Raw genomic sequence first — 15,956 nt, forward strand, 5'->3', positions numbered from 1 at the left:
GAAAAGGAAAACAAGGAGAGAAAACATCAAGTGAAAAGCTAGTGAAAAAAAAAATAAGAACTAAAAAAGATACCACAGTAAGGAGTGAGAGCACCATCAGTTGCTATCTGGAGTGCAGCACAACAGTATTTCCTGCTGTGATGTCTTGTGTCATAAGATCAGATTGAAGTCACCTAATCCACTTAAAAAAAAACGTATTTATGGGAATGGCACTGTGGCACAGTAAGTTAATCCTCAGCCTGCGGTGCCGACATCCCATATGGGTGCTGGTTCTAGTCCCGGCTGCTCCAATTCCAATCTAGCTCTCTGCTATGGCCTGGAAAAGCAGTAGAAGATGGCCCAAGTGTTTGGGCCCCTGCACCCACGTGGGAGACGGGGAAGAAGTGCCTGGCTCCTGGCTTCGGATCAGCGCAGCTCCAGCCGTTGCAGCCATTTGGGGAATGAACCAACGAAAGGAAGACCTTTCTGTCTGTCTCTCCCTCTCATTGTCTGTAACTCTACCTCTCAAATAAAATAAATAAAATCTTTTAAAAAATTATTTAATTTGAAAGTCAGATGGGGCCACTGTTGTGGTGCAGTAGGTTAAGTATCCACCTGTGGCTCTGGCATGACATATGGGCACTAGACCGAGTCCCAGCTGTTCCACTTCCAGGCCAGCTCCCTGCTGATGGCTTGGAAAAGCAGTAGAAGATGGCCCAAGTACTTGGACCCCTACACCCACACGGGAGATCTGGAAGAAGCTCCTGGCTTCAGATTGACCCAGCTCCAGCTGTTATGGCCATTTGGGGAATGAACCAGCAGATGGAAGACCTTTCTCTCTGCCTCTTAAGTAAATAAATAAATCTAAAAAAAAAAAAGAAAGAAAGTCAGTCAGAATTACAGAGAGAGAAGGAGAGACAGAGAAATCTTCCATCCATTGGTTCACTCCCAAAATGGATGAAACAGCCAGCACAGGGCCAGGCTGAAATCAGGAGTCAGGAGCTTCTTCAGGGTCTTCCATGTGGGTGCAGGGCCCAAAGCACTTGGGTCATCTTCTCCTGCTTTTCCAGGAACATTAGCAGGGAGCTAATTTGGAAGTGGGGCAGCCAGGACTCCAATCAGCACCCATATGGGATGCCAGCTTTGCAGGTGGCAGTTTAACCTGCTATGCCACAACACCGGTCCCCTACTTGATCCATTTTAAAGAAAAAAAATATATTTATTTAATCCATAGGCAGAGTTACAGAGAGGCAGGGGTAGAGAGAGAGTGAGAGGTGTTCCATACACTGGCTCACTCCCTAGATGGCCGCAAAGGATGGAGCTGCGCTGATCTGAAGCCAGGAACTTCTTCTGGGTCTCCCACATGGGTGCAGGGACCCAAGCACTTGGGCCATCTTCTACTGCTTTCCCAGGCCATAGCAGAGAGCTGGAAGTGTGGAGCAGCTGGTACTCAAACCAGTGCCCATATGGGATGCCAGCACTGCAGGCGGCAGATTTACTTGCTACGCCACAGTGCCGGCCCCTGATCCACTCTTTTTTTTTTTTTTTTTTTTTTTTAATTTATTTACTTATTTGAAAGTCAGAGTTACCAAGAGACAGGAGAGGCAGAGAAAGGTCTTCCATTCCGCTGTTTCACTCCCCAACTGGCCGCAATGGCCGGAGCTGCACAAATCTGAAGCCAGGAGCCAGGAGCCTCCTCCAGGTTTCCGACGCGGCTGCAGGGGCCCAAGGACTTGGGCCATCCTCCACTGCCCTCCCAGGCCATAGCAGAGAGCTAGATCGGAGGTGGAGCAGCCGGGACTTGAACCGGTGCCCACACAGGATGCCAGCACTACAGGTGGTGCACCCCATCCCCCCATCCATTCTTTGCATCATTCACTAGTGACTGGCTTGGGTCTACTACAGCCTATTCAGTCATTCTCTCCAGTCTTTTCACAATCCATTCGATCTTAAGATTCGTTCATTCATATCTTAAATATTAACTGAGCACCTCTTTTTTTTTTTTTTTTTTTTTTTTTTTTTTTTTTTTTTTTTGACAAGCAGAGTGTACAGTGAGAGAGAGAGACAGAGAGAAAGGTCTTCCTTTGCCGTTGGTTCACACTCCAATGGCCGCCGCACCGCGCTGATCCGATGGCATGAGCCAGGTACTTATCCTGGTCTCCCATGGGGTGCAGGGCTCAAGCACTTGGGCATCCTCCACTGCATTCCCTGGCCACAGCAGAGAGCTGGCCTGGAAGAGGGGCAACCGGGACAGAATCTGGCACCCCGACCGGGACTAGAACCCGGTGTGCCAGCACCGCAAGGCGGAGGATTAGCCTAGCGAGCTGCGGTGCCATCCAACTGAGCACCTCTTATAAACCTAAGTACGGAACAGCGTGGCAAAAACTTGCCAAGGTGGAGCTTACACTGGTGGGTAGAGGGAAGCACAGCATGCAAGAGAGGGAAGCATGGATGCATCTAGTTTCTTTTTCCTACATAAATTACTTCATAATTATTTGGACTGATAAGAGGTTCACCTTTTGGCATGTCTCCAATTTTCCCAAGTTATTTCAAATAAAAACTCCCCTCCACCATGGGCATTGTGGCGCAGGTTAAGCCACTTCTGGGGAGGGCAGAATCCGATACCAGAGTGCCCAGATTCATTCTCGCCTTTGCTTCCTACTCAGTTTCCTGCTCATATGCCTGGGAAGCAGCAGATGATGGCTCAAGCACTTGGGTCCCTGCCATCCATGTGGGACACCCAGATGGAGTTCTTGGCTCTTGGCATCAGCCTGGTCCAGCCCTAGCTGTTGCAGCCACTAGGGGAATGAAACAGCAGATCTCTCTCTCTCTCTGAGCTAGAGCTAGAGCTAGAGATCTTTCATCTACTGGCACACTCCTTGGCTGGGCCAGGCTGAAGCCAGGAGTCAGGATCTTCACCCTGGACTCCCATATGGGTGCAGGGGCCCGAACACTTGGGTCATCTTCCACTGCTTTTCCAGGCGCATTAGCAGAAAGCTGCATTGGAAGTAGAGCAGCTGGGTCTCGAACTATATGGGATGTTGGAGCTGCAGGTGGCAGCCCAACCCGCTATGCCACATGCTGGCCCCATGGAAGATCAATCTCAATCTCTATCTCTCTCTCCCTCTCTCTCTCTCTGTCTCCTTCCCCACTCCAACCCCATCACTCTGCCTTTCAAATAAATAAATCAATAAATCTTTAAAACAAAGCAAAATAAAAAGTCCCCGGGGCAAGCATTTGGTGTAGCAGTTACGATGCAGCATCCCATATCAGAATGCTTGTGTTGGAGTACCAGTTCCATTCCAAACTCCAGCATAATTATAATATTTACACTCTGGGAGGCAGCAGTTTGTGGCTCAAGCAGTTATATCCCCATCACCCACATAGGTAGACCTGGATGAGGTTCCTGGCTCCAGGCTTCAGCATGGCCCAGATTCGGCTGATGTGGGCATTTGGGGAATAAGCCAGCAAATGGGATTTCTATTAAATAAATAATAAAAGGGAGAAAAACAAAACAAAACCTTGCCCTGCAATGGCCATCACCATCACTCTTGCCCAGACTGATGCCAAATGAAATGCAATAAAGAACGCTTCTAGTTCACCATCCATGGAGCAATGTTTCTTCAAGCAGGCCAAAGCCTTTCAGCTTCTCAACAAAGCATAAAAGTTGAGTGGAAATGACACAGCTCCTCTTCTTACTAAAGAAGCCTACTAGAGCATTAATGGACAAGCTTACAAAGTTATGACAGACAGGGAAAAGGAAGCACCGACAACAACCGGGGTATTCAGAATCCCAAACAGATCCCTTCCAAAGGTGGCTCACAACAAACCACTCACTTGGATACAATTGCCATCTAGTAGGACCTCTGTGGAGAACTGCCACCTATTCTTTCCTTTACTCTCCTGTACCGAGAGAGAGCCTACACAAGAGAGCCATCAGCACACATCTAGTGTGTTGTGCAAGCATTATGTCAGGAGTTAGGAGCACTAATTTTCACAGTGAGGAAAAACTCTGAACCACCACAGAATTCTCCAAACTTAACCACTTCCCAGGGATTAAAGAAGTACAGTAATAGGGCTATGCACACACTACCCTCCCTGAGATTCATATGTGAATCCAGGCTGGATGATGACACTTTACAACAGTCTTGCCATCTACTGAGATAAGCAATATGGGACAGGAAACTGAGCAGAGAAGGAAGGGGTAGGGGTCAGAAGGACATGGAGGAAAGAAAATGAGAGAAGATTTGTGGACAGTGTTCTCCCCAAGGAGGATCCCTGGCAGTGCACCCAGGGAATTAGCAGGACTGCCTTGAGGAGCGCACTGGGGACTGGGCCGGAAGGCAGGGGAAAGAAAAACCCAGAGGGACTGGGGGTGGGGACTGGGAAAGACTGTGTTTAAGGGGGGGTCTTAGTAGAGGTGGAGAAAGAACAGACAAAGAGGTAGCAGGCAATATTTCCCTAATTTCATGAGCACAGTAGGAGAGAGGGTGAAGGGAAGAGAAGAGAAGGTGGAGACCTCTAAGAATTCACACCCTGTGCCCTCAGTTACAAACACAGTCTAGTTGCTAACAATATTAAATTCCAAAATGACTTGTAATGTAGGAAAATAAAATAAACATCCTGCACACTTACCCAATCCGGGTAAACAGCTTCCCATGGGCATGGAGAAAACTGAGGATGAACCTTTTGTTCAGCTGCATGGGAAAAAGGGAGAGGAGAAAACAATTAAACTTTCCCCAGTTTCCTGTTACTGAACAGAGTCCCCAGTGACACAAAAACCTGGCCAGGGCCTAAGGGGTGGGCACTAGGGATGGGAACCAAATGGACATGCCCAAACTCTCACAGAGATCCAGGGCACATGCCCAACAGCTGCCGCTCAGCTGAGCCAAGATGAGAGTAGGCTTGGTGAGAGAACGGCGCCCTCTGCTGGCAGTGGTGCCTGTGTGCAGGGAATCAAAGAATGAACTGGTAGTAATAATCAGGATATAAAGATGACTACTGCTTTCTAAGATCCGGAGTCACTCTGGCTCCTTAATCATAGAAATGAACTCTGACAGAAGGAGGTTAACAGTGATTTTGGATAAATCTCTTTATCTTATTTATGAGCTCTTTTCCTACCTTTCCAGGAAAGCAGGACTCTTCTTTGATAATCAGTGATAAGGTAACCTACCACTAACCAGCACATCAAACTGTACATCATAAACTTTTAAAATTAGAGTTCAAGTGCAGGCATATGGCCTAGTGGTTAAGACAGCAGTTAACATGACCATGTCCCACATCAGAGAATATGGGTTCAGGGGCAAGGGTTGTGGCGTAGCAGGTAAAGCCACCGCCTGCAGTGCTGCATCCCATATGGGCGATGGTTCAAGTCCCGGCTGCTCCACTTCTGATCCAGCTCTCTGCTATGGCCTGGGAAAGCAGTAAAAGATGGCCCAAGTGCTTGGGTCCCTGCACCTATGTGGGAGACCTGCAAGAAGTTCCTGGCTCCTGGCTTTGGATTGGCCCAGCTCCAGCCATTGTAGCCATCAGGGAAATGAACCAGCAGATAGAAGATCTCTCTCCCTTTCTCTCTCTCTGCCACTGACTCTCTGTAATTCTGCCTTTCAAATAAATAAATCTTAAAAAAAAAAAAAGTATCTGGGTTCAGTACCTGGCTCTAGCTCCTTACCCAATGCAGATCCTGGGAGGTAGCAGTGATGGTTCAAGTAGTTGGGGTCCTAAAATCCACAAGGGAGACCTCGACTGAGTTCCTAGCTCCCAGCATCAAGCTCACCAACCCCCGCATCACTGCAGACATTTGAGGAGTGAACAAGCAAATGACAACATGCTCCCACTTACACACACACACTCTCTCTCTCTCTCTGACTCCCAAGTAACTAAAAAAATAAATTAAAACATAAAATAAATGTGGAGTTCAAGTTCCAGGTCTGGAGCTGAAAATTCACATGTCTACAGGAGCCAAGGCATGAAGTAGGTTCATTGGGATAGTAGCAATCTATGGCTATTACCCACTCGTTCTAGCCAAATTCTCCACATATAGGGCCCAAAACTGGAAACTGGAATCTGGATTTTTATGTGAAATCCTCTGGCTTTAAAATTTTGTTTAGTATTAAAAAAAAATCTAAACATTAAGCAAGTCCCGAACACATACTTGCTAGTCATATCTGTCTGACCCATGAACCACCAACTTACAAACTTGATCCAAAGTTCTAAAAAATCTATTTCCAACAAAATGAAGAGTTCCCTCTGAGCAAAACAATTCAACTCCAAAGTGGAGACTATCTAAATACCAGATGTCTCTGTCATCTTCCCTGGTCTCCCAGTGCCCTGTAGTCAGCCAGGAAGAAGAGTCAAAAATTTATAACTTTTCAAATTTGATAGACAGAGTTCCTATCAGTCAATACATTCCTCCAATGCCTGTGGTGGTTGTGGCCGGACTGGGCTGGAGTCCAGAGCTAGGAACTCAATCCAGGTCTCCCATATGAGTAGCCAACACCCAGCTATTTCAGCCATCACTTGCTGCCTCCCAAATTCTGCATTAGCAGGAAGTTAGAACCAGGAGCAGTCAGAACCTGAACACAGCTACTCTGATATGAGACACAAGCATCTTTTTAATTTTTTTTCTAAAAGTTTATTTATTTGAAAGTCAAAGTTACAGAGAGAGAGGGAGAGACAGAGATCTTCTACCTGCTGGTTCACTCTCCAGATGACCAAACAGCCAGGGCTGAGCCAGACCAAAGCCAGGAGCCAGGAGTTTCATCCAGGTCTCCTACATGGGTGGCAGGGCCCAAACACTTGAGCCATCCTCTGCTGCTTTTCCCAGGCCATGAGCAGGGAGCTGGATTCAAAGTAGAGCAGTCAGGATACAAACCAGTGCCCATATGGGATGGCAGTATTGCAGGAGGCAGCTCTACCTGCCACACTACAGCACTGACCCCTAGGATGCAAGCAATTTTTTTTTTTAATAAAGATTTCCTTATTTTACTTCAATGGTAGGTGGAGTTAGAGAGAGAGAGAGACAGAGGCAGAGAGAGAGAGAGAGGTCTTCCACCTGCTGGTTCACTCCCCAAATGGCCAAGATGGCTGGAGTTGAGCGATCCAAAGCCAGGAGCCAGGAGCTTCTTCCCAGGTGTGTGCAGGGGCCCAAGCACTTGGGCCATCTTCAACTGCTTTCCCAGGCCATAGCAGAGAGCTGGATCAGAAGTGGAACAGCCAGGACTCAAACCGACACCCAGGTGGAGGCTTAGCCCACTACTGCCACAGTGGTGCTCCAATGAATGCATCTTAACAGGAGTTTTAACTACTAGGCCAAATGCTGACCCCAGGTCAAAAAAATTTTTGATCTAAGGAGGATGGTTAGGGCAAGTAACAGTCTGTCACCCAGTCTGCCCAACATGAAATATTCTTTGGTTTATCCCCTTGTAAAACTATGGTGGTTCCATCTATATATGAAATAGGTTGATAAAAGGGGTACACATTCCTACCTCACCAATGACTTTGTCATCAAACTACATATAGGAATCAGTCTTTATTTTTTCCTTAAATGACTTTATCAGCAATTCTAGCTCAAAATTGATTTATATAGTTAAAAAACTCAGGATACTTCATTAAAGATAACCTGTTTTTAGAGCAAAGTGAGTCAGGGCCAGGGATATTGGGTTCTATCAACTGAAGGGAAAGGTGAGGAACAGCCTCAAAATAAATTGTTCGTGGCTATTCTGATGATAGTGGCAAAACCTAGGTTAGAATGCAGGTCTCTAGAGCTACTAGCAAAGGAAGATGTGAGAAACAAGGACCTTCCTACCAGACTTGTATTTGAATTCCACATCTGCCATTTACCTGCTGTGGGATCTCAGTCAAATGATGTAACCTCCCCAAGCCCCAGTTCTTTCTACACTATGGAAATATGTTAACAGATTGTATAAAAGGTTAAATTAGGGAGCCAGTGCTGTGGCGTAGTGGGTAAAGCCACTGCCTTGCAGTGCTGGCATTCCATATGGGTGCAAGTTCAAATCCTGGCTGCTCCACTTTCGATCCAGCTCTCTGCTATGACCTGGGAAGGCAGTAGAAGATGGCCTAAGTCCTTGGGCCCCTGCACCCATGTGGAAAGACCCAGAGGAAGCTCTTGGCTCCTGGCTCCGGCACAGTTCAGCTCCAGTTGTTGCGGCCATTTGGGGAGTGAACCAGCGTATACAGGACCTTTCTCTTTGTCTCTTCCTCTCAAATAAATAAATAAAATCTTAAGGAAAAAAAAAGCAAGAAGTCAAATGCTAACAACTGGAGAATCTGGGAGGATATGTAGTTCTCCATTATTCTTACAACTTTTCCACAGGTATGAAATTATTTCAAATAAAAAGGTAGGAATATACAAATATATATCCTCTATTTTTTCTTGTTTCTTCAAGAGGCAGAGACAGAAAATGAGCTCTCATTGGCTGGTTCATTACCCAAATGCTTACAACCAACAGGCTAAATCCAGGAAACCAGAACCCAATCCAGGTCACCCATGTGGCAGGCAGGAAGAAAATTACTTGAGTTATAACTGCTCTCTCCCAGGGTCTGCATTAGCAGGAAGCTGAAGTCAGGAGCTAGAATCAATCCCAGATACTCTCATATAGGATAAAGGAATTTTAACTGCTAGGCTAAATCCTTGCCTCTCTATTCCTATATTATCTCACTTATCTCTCTTCTCATAGCTATTGGTCATAAACTGGCTTGCTCATTCACAAGCAGAAGGAATCTTTTATGAGATGGTTACATTATTCCTATTTAAATGTAAAGGGTACAGGAACAGAATGATACTAACCCATTTCATTCAAGCCTAATACCATTCCCCCAGTCCCAAAACAACTCAGAAATCCAAGCAATCTTAAACCAGTGATGGCAGAGTCAGAACATGACCACCTAACTTGACGGTTAGGGTGTCTGTATCCCACACAGAGGTGTCTGGGTTCAAGGACCCGCTCCCTGCTCATGCACATTCCTGGGACGCAGAAGGTGATGATGCAAGTACTTGGGTCCCAGCCACCCATGAGAGACCTGAATTGAGTTCATGGCTCCTTACTATGGACTGGCCAAGTCCCAGCCTTTGTAGGCACTGCATTTAGCTGATGGGAGCTATCTCTCTTTCTCTCTCTCTCTCTCTCTCTCTCTCTGACTCTCAATTACAAATAAAAACAAAAACAAAAACCTTGAATCTAGTTCTTTGGATTGCAAATATAGTTTTCCTTTTTTTATACTGCATCTATCTCAGGAAGAGAAATGGTGAGTTCATTTAATGAAGGGCTGATGAAGAAGAAACAAGATACCTAAAAAGTAGTTTAAGTTCTCCTTAATGATTGAGTGGGAAACTCAAACCACCATATTTTCTAGAATAAAACATGAGCCCACAGAGGCTTTGTAACATCATGGTTCTACCTATACTTCTCAAAGATCTTTCCTTTAGGGTAGCAGATAAAGAATACCTAATTATCTGAATTAAGTAATTCAGCTATCTGGTAAAAAAGTGGATTTCAATGCATTGTTTTTCAACTAAATGGGAGTGAAAAGAACCTTATGAACTTTTTTCAAACTACACATTATCCTGATCTTGGTTAATGAGAACCACTGCTTCATTTAGTATGAGAGTATCTATTACCCTAAACACACCTTCTCTTTGTTGTCATCAATATTACTTCAATACATAAAGAAGTTTAAAATGTAGATGCATCCAGAAGATAAGGTACAATACATGGAGGGAACAGATCTGTTACGTGTGGATCAGAATGGGCCTAAACCACATTCACAGGTGACAGCATCGAGTCAGCAAGCACTGAGTCAGAACATCTAGAGACTTCTTAACTGATACCAGTTAAACAGTCAGGGAAGACTAAATCTCGGCTTCCATTTCTGAAACTGTTTCATTGAATGATACATCTTCATCGATGGTCTTGCTCAGGAGGAGAAAGAAATGCTACACCTCAAATTGTAAAACTATCTGCTTCCAAATATCCCTTGCACGTTTATACTTAGTGTTCACCAGAGACTAAAAATGCTTCTGGATACAGGACCCTGGGAGAGTAGTACAATTATTAAAGGCCTCTCTGGCTCCTAGTTTATGACCAAAACCAATTAATTCACTGTGGATTCCTGAGCTTAAGCCAAAGAGACACAGATGGCAGTGATTGGATGGGTAGGACTCTGGACACTCCCAATAAAGTCTGCCCTGCCATAACGGTGGGATACACTAAGTACAATGTTTTGGGTTATTCCTCAACTGTAAAATGGAATCTCTACCACAGACATACCTAACTCTGAGTTGAAAGTTTCATATGAAATGAAGTAATACAAATTAAAGTACTCTGAGGAGTATATGTTTTTATATAACTTGGAAATCATAACTCAGAATTGGGTCTAGGTGTTTTATGAACCTCGAAGCAAGGCAGGAGAGAAATGCAGAGTTACAGAGAGACAGAGGGAGAGAAAGGAGCTTCTTCCAGATCTCCCACATGCGTGCAGGGACCCAAGCTTTCCCAGGCACGTTAGCAGGGAGCTGGCTCAGAAGTGGGGCAGCCAGGACCCAAACCAGCACCCATATGGGATGCCAGCTTGCAGGCAGCAGCTTTACCCACTACACTACAATGCCATTCCTCTATTTTTATATATACAAATATTTCTTAGAACTTGGTTGCATTTTAAGAGGGGCTTATTTTCTTAAATATGAGACAACATAGGTAGAAACCTAATTTCAACTTATGGGAAATTTAACTTGTTAGTAAAATGTCCAGGGCTTTCAGAGCATCTGACCAAGACCCATTTATCAGTCTCTGTAAAGCACCGAGACCACAGGGTGGAGGAGGATGTGGGTATATTGGTAAAGTTGTCTGTATATTACACCCTCATCCTTGTGCTCCTATGCCAGGAAGAAAGAACAAACCAACAAGACTGAATCCCGTTTGCCAAAGAGTTTACAGTCTAAGAGCAAAGATAAACAGTCCGTCCCCGACCTGCCAACTTCCCATTTATGCTCCAAAACCTAAGACAAGGCTTATCAACTATAAAGCTGCCAGGAGGCACTGTGTTTCCCTTACTGTCACTGCACTTAGAAAGGGAAAGTCCCAGGAGTGGAGGGTGAGATCTAAGACAACAATAAGGAAAGTGAGGAAGGGGGATCTGGCACTCAAAATGTGGAAACTTACCAGTAACACCATAATTATTTAGGAGAGACTAAAGTTATTGATACTTTCAGCATTTCTCTTTCCAGGAGATAAAGAAGGAATTAAAGGCAAGCCAAGTGACAGGACACAAATGTCTTGTAGGAAGACAGAGTAAATCAATATCAATCCTCAAATCTTTGACTTGGACCAGTGAGCCGCACCTGAGGTACAGCAGGGATAGCGATTACTCCTCACCCTCTACTTTCTCCACCCCTGAACTGTCCTGGGCAGAATGACAGCTCAATTAGCTGTAATTAAGCATGAGCTCCATGTATAGATGCTCTTCTTAGATGGCTGGATCTCAGCCAAGTGAACTTAAGTGTAAAATGTGCCTTTTAAAACCAACTCTTTGAACCAATGCACCCCTTGAAAGAATGGCTCTCAGACTTGCACTGCAGGTTAGTGCTGTCTCAACAAAGTCTGACACATCATTAAGGCAATTCACCTGCTATTACTTTATTATCTCTCCTAGTGAAAGCCAGCAGACTGAAGGGAAATTGGGCTAAATGTCAAATCAGCAGTCAGCTACAGAAAACGCAGCCAGTAAACACAGGGACAGCTGAGTACAGAGTACCTGGCTGGCTCTCAGGAGGAAAATCAGCAGCAGGTATGAATAAAAGGAGTCACAAATATGTATTTATTGCTGTGTGTTTACTGGGGAGGAGGGAATAGCACAGAATGGTTTGAACAAAGACCACAATCTCAAAGTAGAAAATCCGAACTCAAATTTTGGTTATATTATTTATTTTCTATGTAACCATTGGCAAGTCATAACAACTTTCTATAGATGTTTCGTCAACTGTAAAATGAGAAGGCTGGGTGACATCAGTGTTGGTGATTTTATAACCCCAAGTGAATGTACCACCTGAACAGCTTCTGTCAAAAATACAGATTCCCAGAGCAGGCATTTAGCCTTGTGATTAAGATGCTCACATTCCACACTGGACTGCCTGGGTTCTACTCGACCTCTGCTCCTGATTCCAGGTTCCTGCTAATGCAAACCCTGGGAGGCCATGGTGACAGCGCGAGTAACTGGGTTCCTGCCAACCATGTGAGAAACTTGGATTGAGTTTCTGGCTCCAATCCGGGCCCAGCTCTGGCCATTAGCAGCATTTGGGGTGTGAGCCAGCATAAGAGAACTCTGTCCCTATGTATTTCTCTCTCTAAAAGTAAAAAATAATTTAAAATAAATTTTAATGTAGATTGCTCAGTCCTACAAGAATCAGAATTCTCAAGAAGAAGTAAAGGGAACTTCTAATAAGCAATTTTAAAGGTTTCCAGGTGATTCTGGAAGCCAGCCAGATTTGGAAGCACTGAGCTGAATCAGGGGTTGGCAAAATACAACCCACATACCAAATCTAGCCTGCTACCTGTTTGTGCATGGCCCATAAGTTAAGAATGGATTTTACCTTTTTTTAAAAAGTTGAAAAAAATAGAAAGAATACTTCATGTCATGAAAATGATAGGAAATTTAAAATCAGTGTCCATAAATAAACTTCTATTGAAGCACAGCCATACTCACTGTTTACATATTATCTGTGGATGCTTTGCTCCCACAAAGTCAAGAATGAGCAGCTACAGCAGGGGGCCTGAAATATTTACTAACTGGCCCTTTACAGAAAAGTCTGCTGATTCCTGGGCTGAATCACCTACACCACTAATGTGCCAGGAAAGTTTTCCACTGCACAGCTCCTGAGGACTACTGCACACAAGTACTGAAAACAGCAAGGACTCTTCACTTGCTATGAAGTAGACAGGGGCAGCAGTGAGGAGTGGAGTTTAAAAGAACCCCCAGCCCTGGAACATCCTCATATCTACCCACTTCTTACCATCTCAGGGGTATCACCAATAGCATTCCTTCTGGTGCTAAAAGCCCATAAGCATATGATTCTAACAGAATATAATCTTTCTCTCCAGCTTGTATGCAAGCATCATCCTATTCCACGATAGCACAAATGATACCAAATAACAGACTGCTGCTCTCAAAGCTTTTGAAATCAAACGCTCCAAAGGCTTCAGAGAAATAGAAATGGGGCTCTCCACGTTTCCGCCATAGAAGCCACCATGGGACTAAGTGACAGGGTGGAAAGAGAACACACCTACGCCAGTAAAGATTTCACTTGGGCCAAAAGGCCTCTAGACATTTCCCAAAACACCCCTAAATCAAGGAAAAGTGCCAAATTAGGATTCATGAATCCCTTGTGCTAGGATCTGACAATCTATGGCAATCAACTCAAAAATGCCACCAGCTTAGCATGTCAAGGTATATAGAAAAAGAGAGAGAAAGTTCAGCCAAAGGGCAACACTGTTGCTCTGACTGGGTTACTTTCTGAATGACTCTTCTTTCTGACTCATCTCTCTCAGTGCCTGGGAACTTTCATACCCATCGACCCCAAAAATAAGGGAGCTGGGACACCTTGTGTGTACACCATAAGAAATGAGAAAGAAAAAGAAATGGGTGAAGCTGACACTTTATGATCAGGTGAGCAACCAAAAAATAGTTCTCCAAGGGCATATACACAAGCACAAATTCATCTTATAAGTGAATGGGTCAACAGGCTGTAACTGAGGGGCCACAATGTCTCTCTGTCTTTCAAATAAATAAATATATAAAATATGAGGTCCTTTTCATACTACTGGTTCATCCATTTACTCATCAAATAAAACAGGTATGATCCATGTACAGCATACTGCACAGTGAGCAAGGTAGAAATAATCCTTGTTGTGTTAAGTGAAACAAAGAGTGCCATGATGGGAAAAGAACAAGATGCAACAGAAAGACACAGCAGGTACATAACAGAAGTAAATCCTCTCAGAGGAGGAGACCCTGAGTTGAAACCTGACAGTTGAAGAAATTAATCAGTTGATTTTGGAGAGGGCAGAGTCACACCTTGGTGTGTCATAAGCAAAGGGAGCAGCATGTGTGACAGTCCCCAGAGTGGAACACTACACTGGCATGGTTAGATGACTTGACTCTGTGAGAGATGGCTGAAGAAGCAGGCAGGGTCAAGTTGCAGAAATCCTGGTAACAGAGATGGATCTCATTTAAAGCTACTGAAGCGAGAAGGACAATCCAACATTTTTAAAGGTCATTCTGGGGGATGGCACTGTGGAGCTGCAGGTTAAGCTGCTACCTGACACCAGCATCCCATTGGAGCAGTGGTTTGCATTCCAGCTGCTCCATTTCCAATCCAGCTCCTTGCTAATGCGCCTGAGAAAGCAGCAGACAATGGCCCTGCACCCATGTGGGCCCCTGTACCCACGTGGGAGACCCTGAAGGAGTTCCAGGCTCCTAGCTTTGGCTTAGCCCTGCCCTGGTGGTTGTGGCCATTTGAGGGGTGAATCAGTGGATGGATCTCTCTCTGCAACTCTGCCTTTCAAATCATTATGGTTGTTTTAAAACATGTAGGGTTTTGGTGGGTAGGAGGGTTGGGTGGGGACAAATGCACAGAGGAACACAGACAAGGTAGGAGATTCTTGCTGAGATGGCACTGGCGACAGAGAAGAGAGGAAAGACAGACAATCATTCCATACTTGAGACAATCACGATCCCAATGGTTCTAGTTTCAAGTAACTTAATTTCAAGACCAGCAGTGGCCCAGAACAAGTATGAATCTTTCTAAAGACCTACAACTCAATGAAACACTGATTTCATTTTCAGAGACAATTTAGATGCTCTTAGTTTATTTCCTTTCAATATTTTTAAATTTTTTTCATTTCCTTTCATATATTTTTAAATAACTTAGCATTAGGTATGTACTAAGTACCAAACACAACAAATGACTGGTAAGAACCTATTAAAACCTATGGACTTGATAGAGGTTAAACAGATTACCCAGGTAGTATATACAAAAAAACTCACAAGAATAACAGTGCTAATATAAAAATAGTGTACTAATATTAACGTAGCAAGGAAATAGCATATTCATGACTATCTCTGAGAACTTAAATTCATCTCTTTATAGAGGGTAATTTGGCAACTCAAATAAATACAATTCAAAGGCAATCAGAGTTCTGTCAGGATTTAAGACGAGTTTTGTTCAGAACTTTCTATGATGACGGTAACCACTGGGTGATAAGCTAGTATAATAAAGATGGCTAGTGTAACTGAGGAGCTGAGTTTTATTTCATCTTATTTAACTAAACAGTCACATATAACTAGTGGCTATCTATTGGTAAGCACAGCTCTGGACTGTGATCTCCTTCACCGAGATCACATTTCTCTATCCCAGGACACAGAAATTATCAAGAGGTGATAAACGAAGAGAGAGATGAATGAGTCAGATGGTTGGCTCCAAAAACTAAAATACCCCTAGAATTTTCAGCTAGCCATATGGTTGGCACAGAAGAGACACTGTGACACTGAAATAGAGCTCAGAGGCTAGCACTGTGGCACAGTAAGTTAAGCCTCCAACTGCAGCACTGGCATCCCATATGAGCTGCTCTACTTCTGATCTAGCTCCCTGCTAATGAGCCTGGGAAAGCAGCAAAAGATGGCCCAGGAGTGTGGGCGCCTGCATCCACATGGGATATCTGGAAGAAGCTCCTGGCTTCAGTCTGGCCTAACCCTGCCCCTTGCAGCCATTTGGGGAGGGAATCAGCGGATGGAAAACTTCTCTTTTTCTATTTCTCTCTGTATCTCTGCCTTTCAAATAAACAAATAATAAATCTCTTTAAAAAAAAAAAGAAATGGGGCTCAGTTAATGGGAGCAAAGTACTCAAAGAACCTATCTATCTTATACTGCTACTGCTCTACCCAATTATATAATCTACACAAAA

At 44.3% G+C, this 15,956-nt stretch overlaps 1 protein-coding gene across 12 annotated transcripts in view; it reads right to left on the reverse strand.

The window, feature by feature from the left end:
* The window catches only part of SMG6 (SMG6 nonsense mediated mRNA decay factor), a 261,637-nt gene that overhangs the window by 196,625 nt on the left and 49,056 nt on the right, over positions 1-15,956 (reverse strand). For 9 of the 12 annotated variants that reach the window (XR_016223919.1, XM_002718880.6, XM_008270916.5 and 6 more), the window contains one exon: positions 4,615-4,676. The exons of the other annotated variants lie outside the window; for them this stretch is intronic. Coding sequence is in view for 8 of the 9 variants with exons in the window: in XM_002718880.6 (XP_002718926.1) it covers positions 4,615-4,676 (62 nt within the window). In the remaining variant the exon portion in view is untranslated. The remainder of the gene's footprint in view (positions 1-4,614; positions 4,677-15,956) is intronic. 12 annotated transcript variants of the gene reach the window in all.

The sequence above is a fragment of the Oryctolagus cuniculus genome, chromosome 17 (genome assembly GCF_051225735.1).
Source record: "Oryctolagus cuniculus isolate XC-2025 breed Fujian yellow rabbit chromosome 17, ASM5122573v1, whole genome shotgun sequence".
Lineage (NCBI taxonomy): Eukaryota > Metazoa > Chordata > Mammalia > Lagomorpha > Leporidae > Oryctolagus > Oryctolagus cuniculus.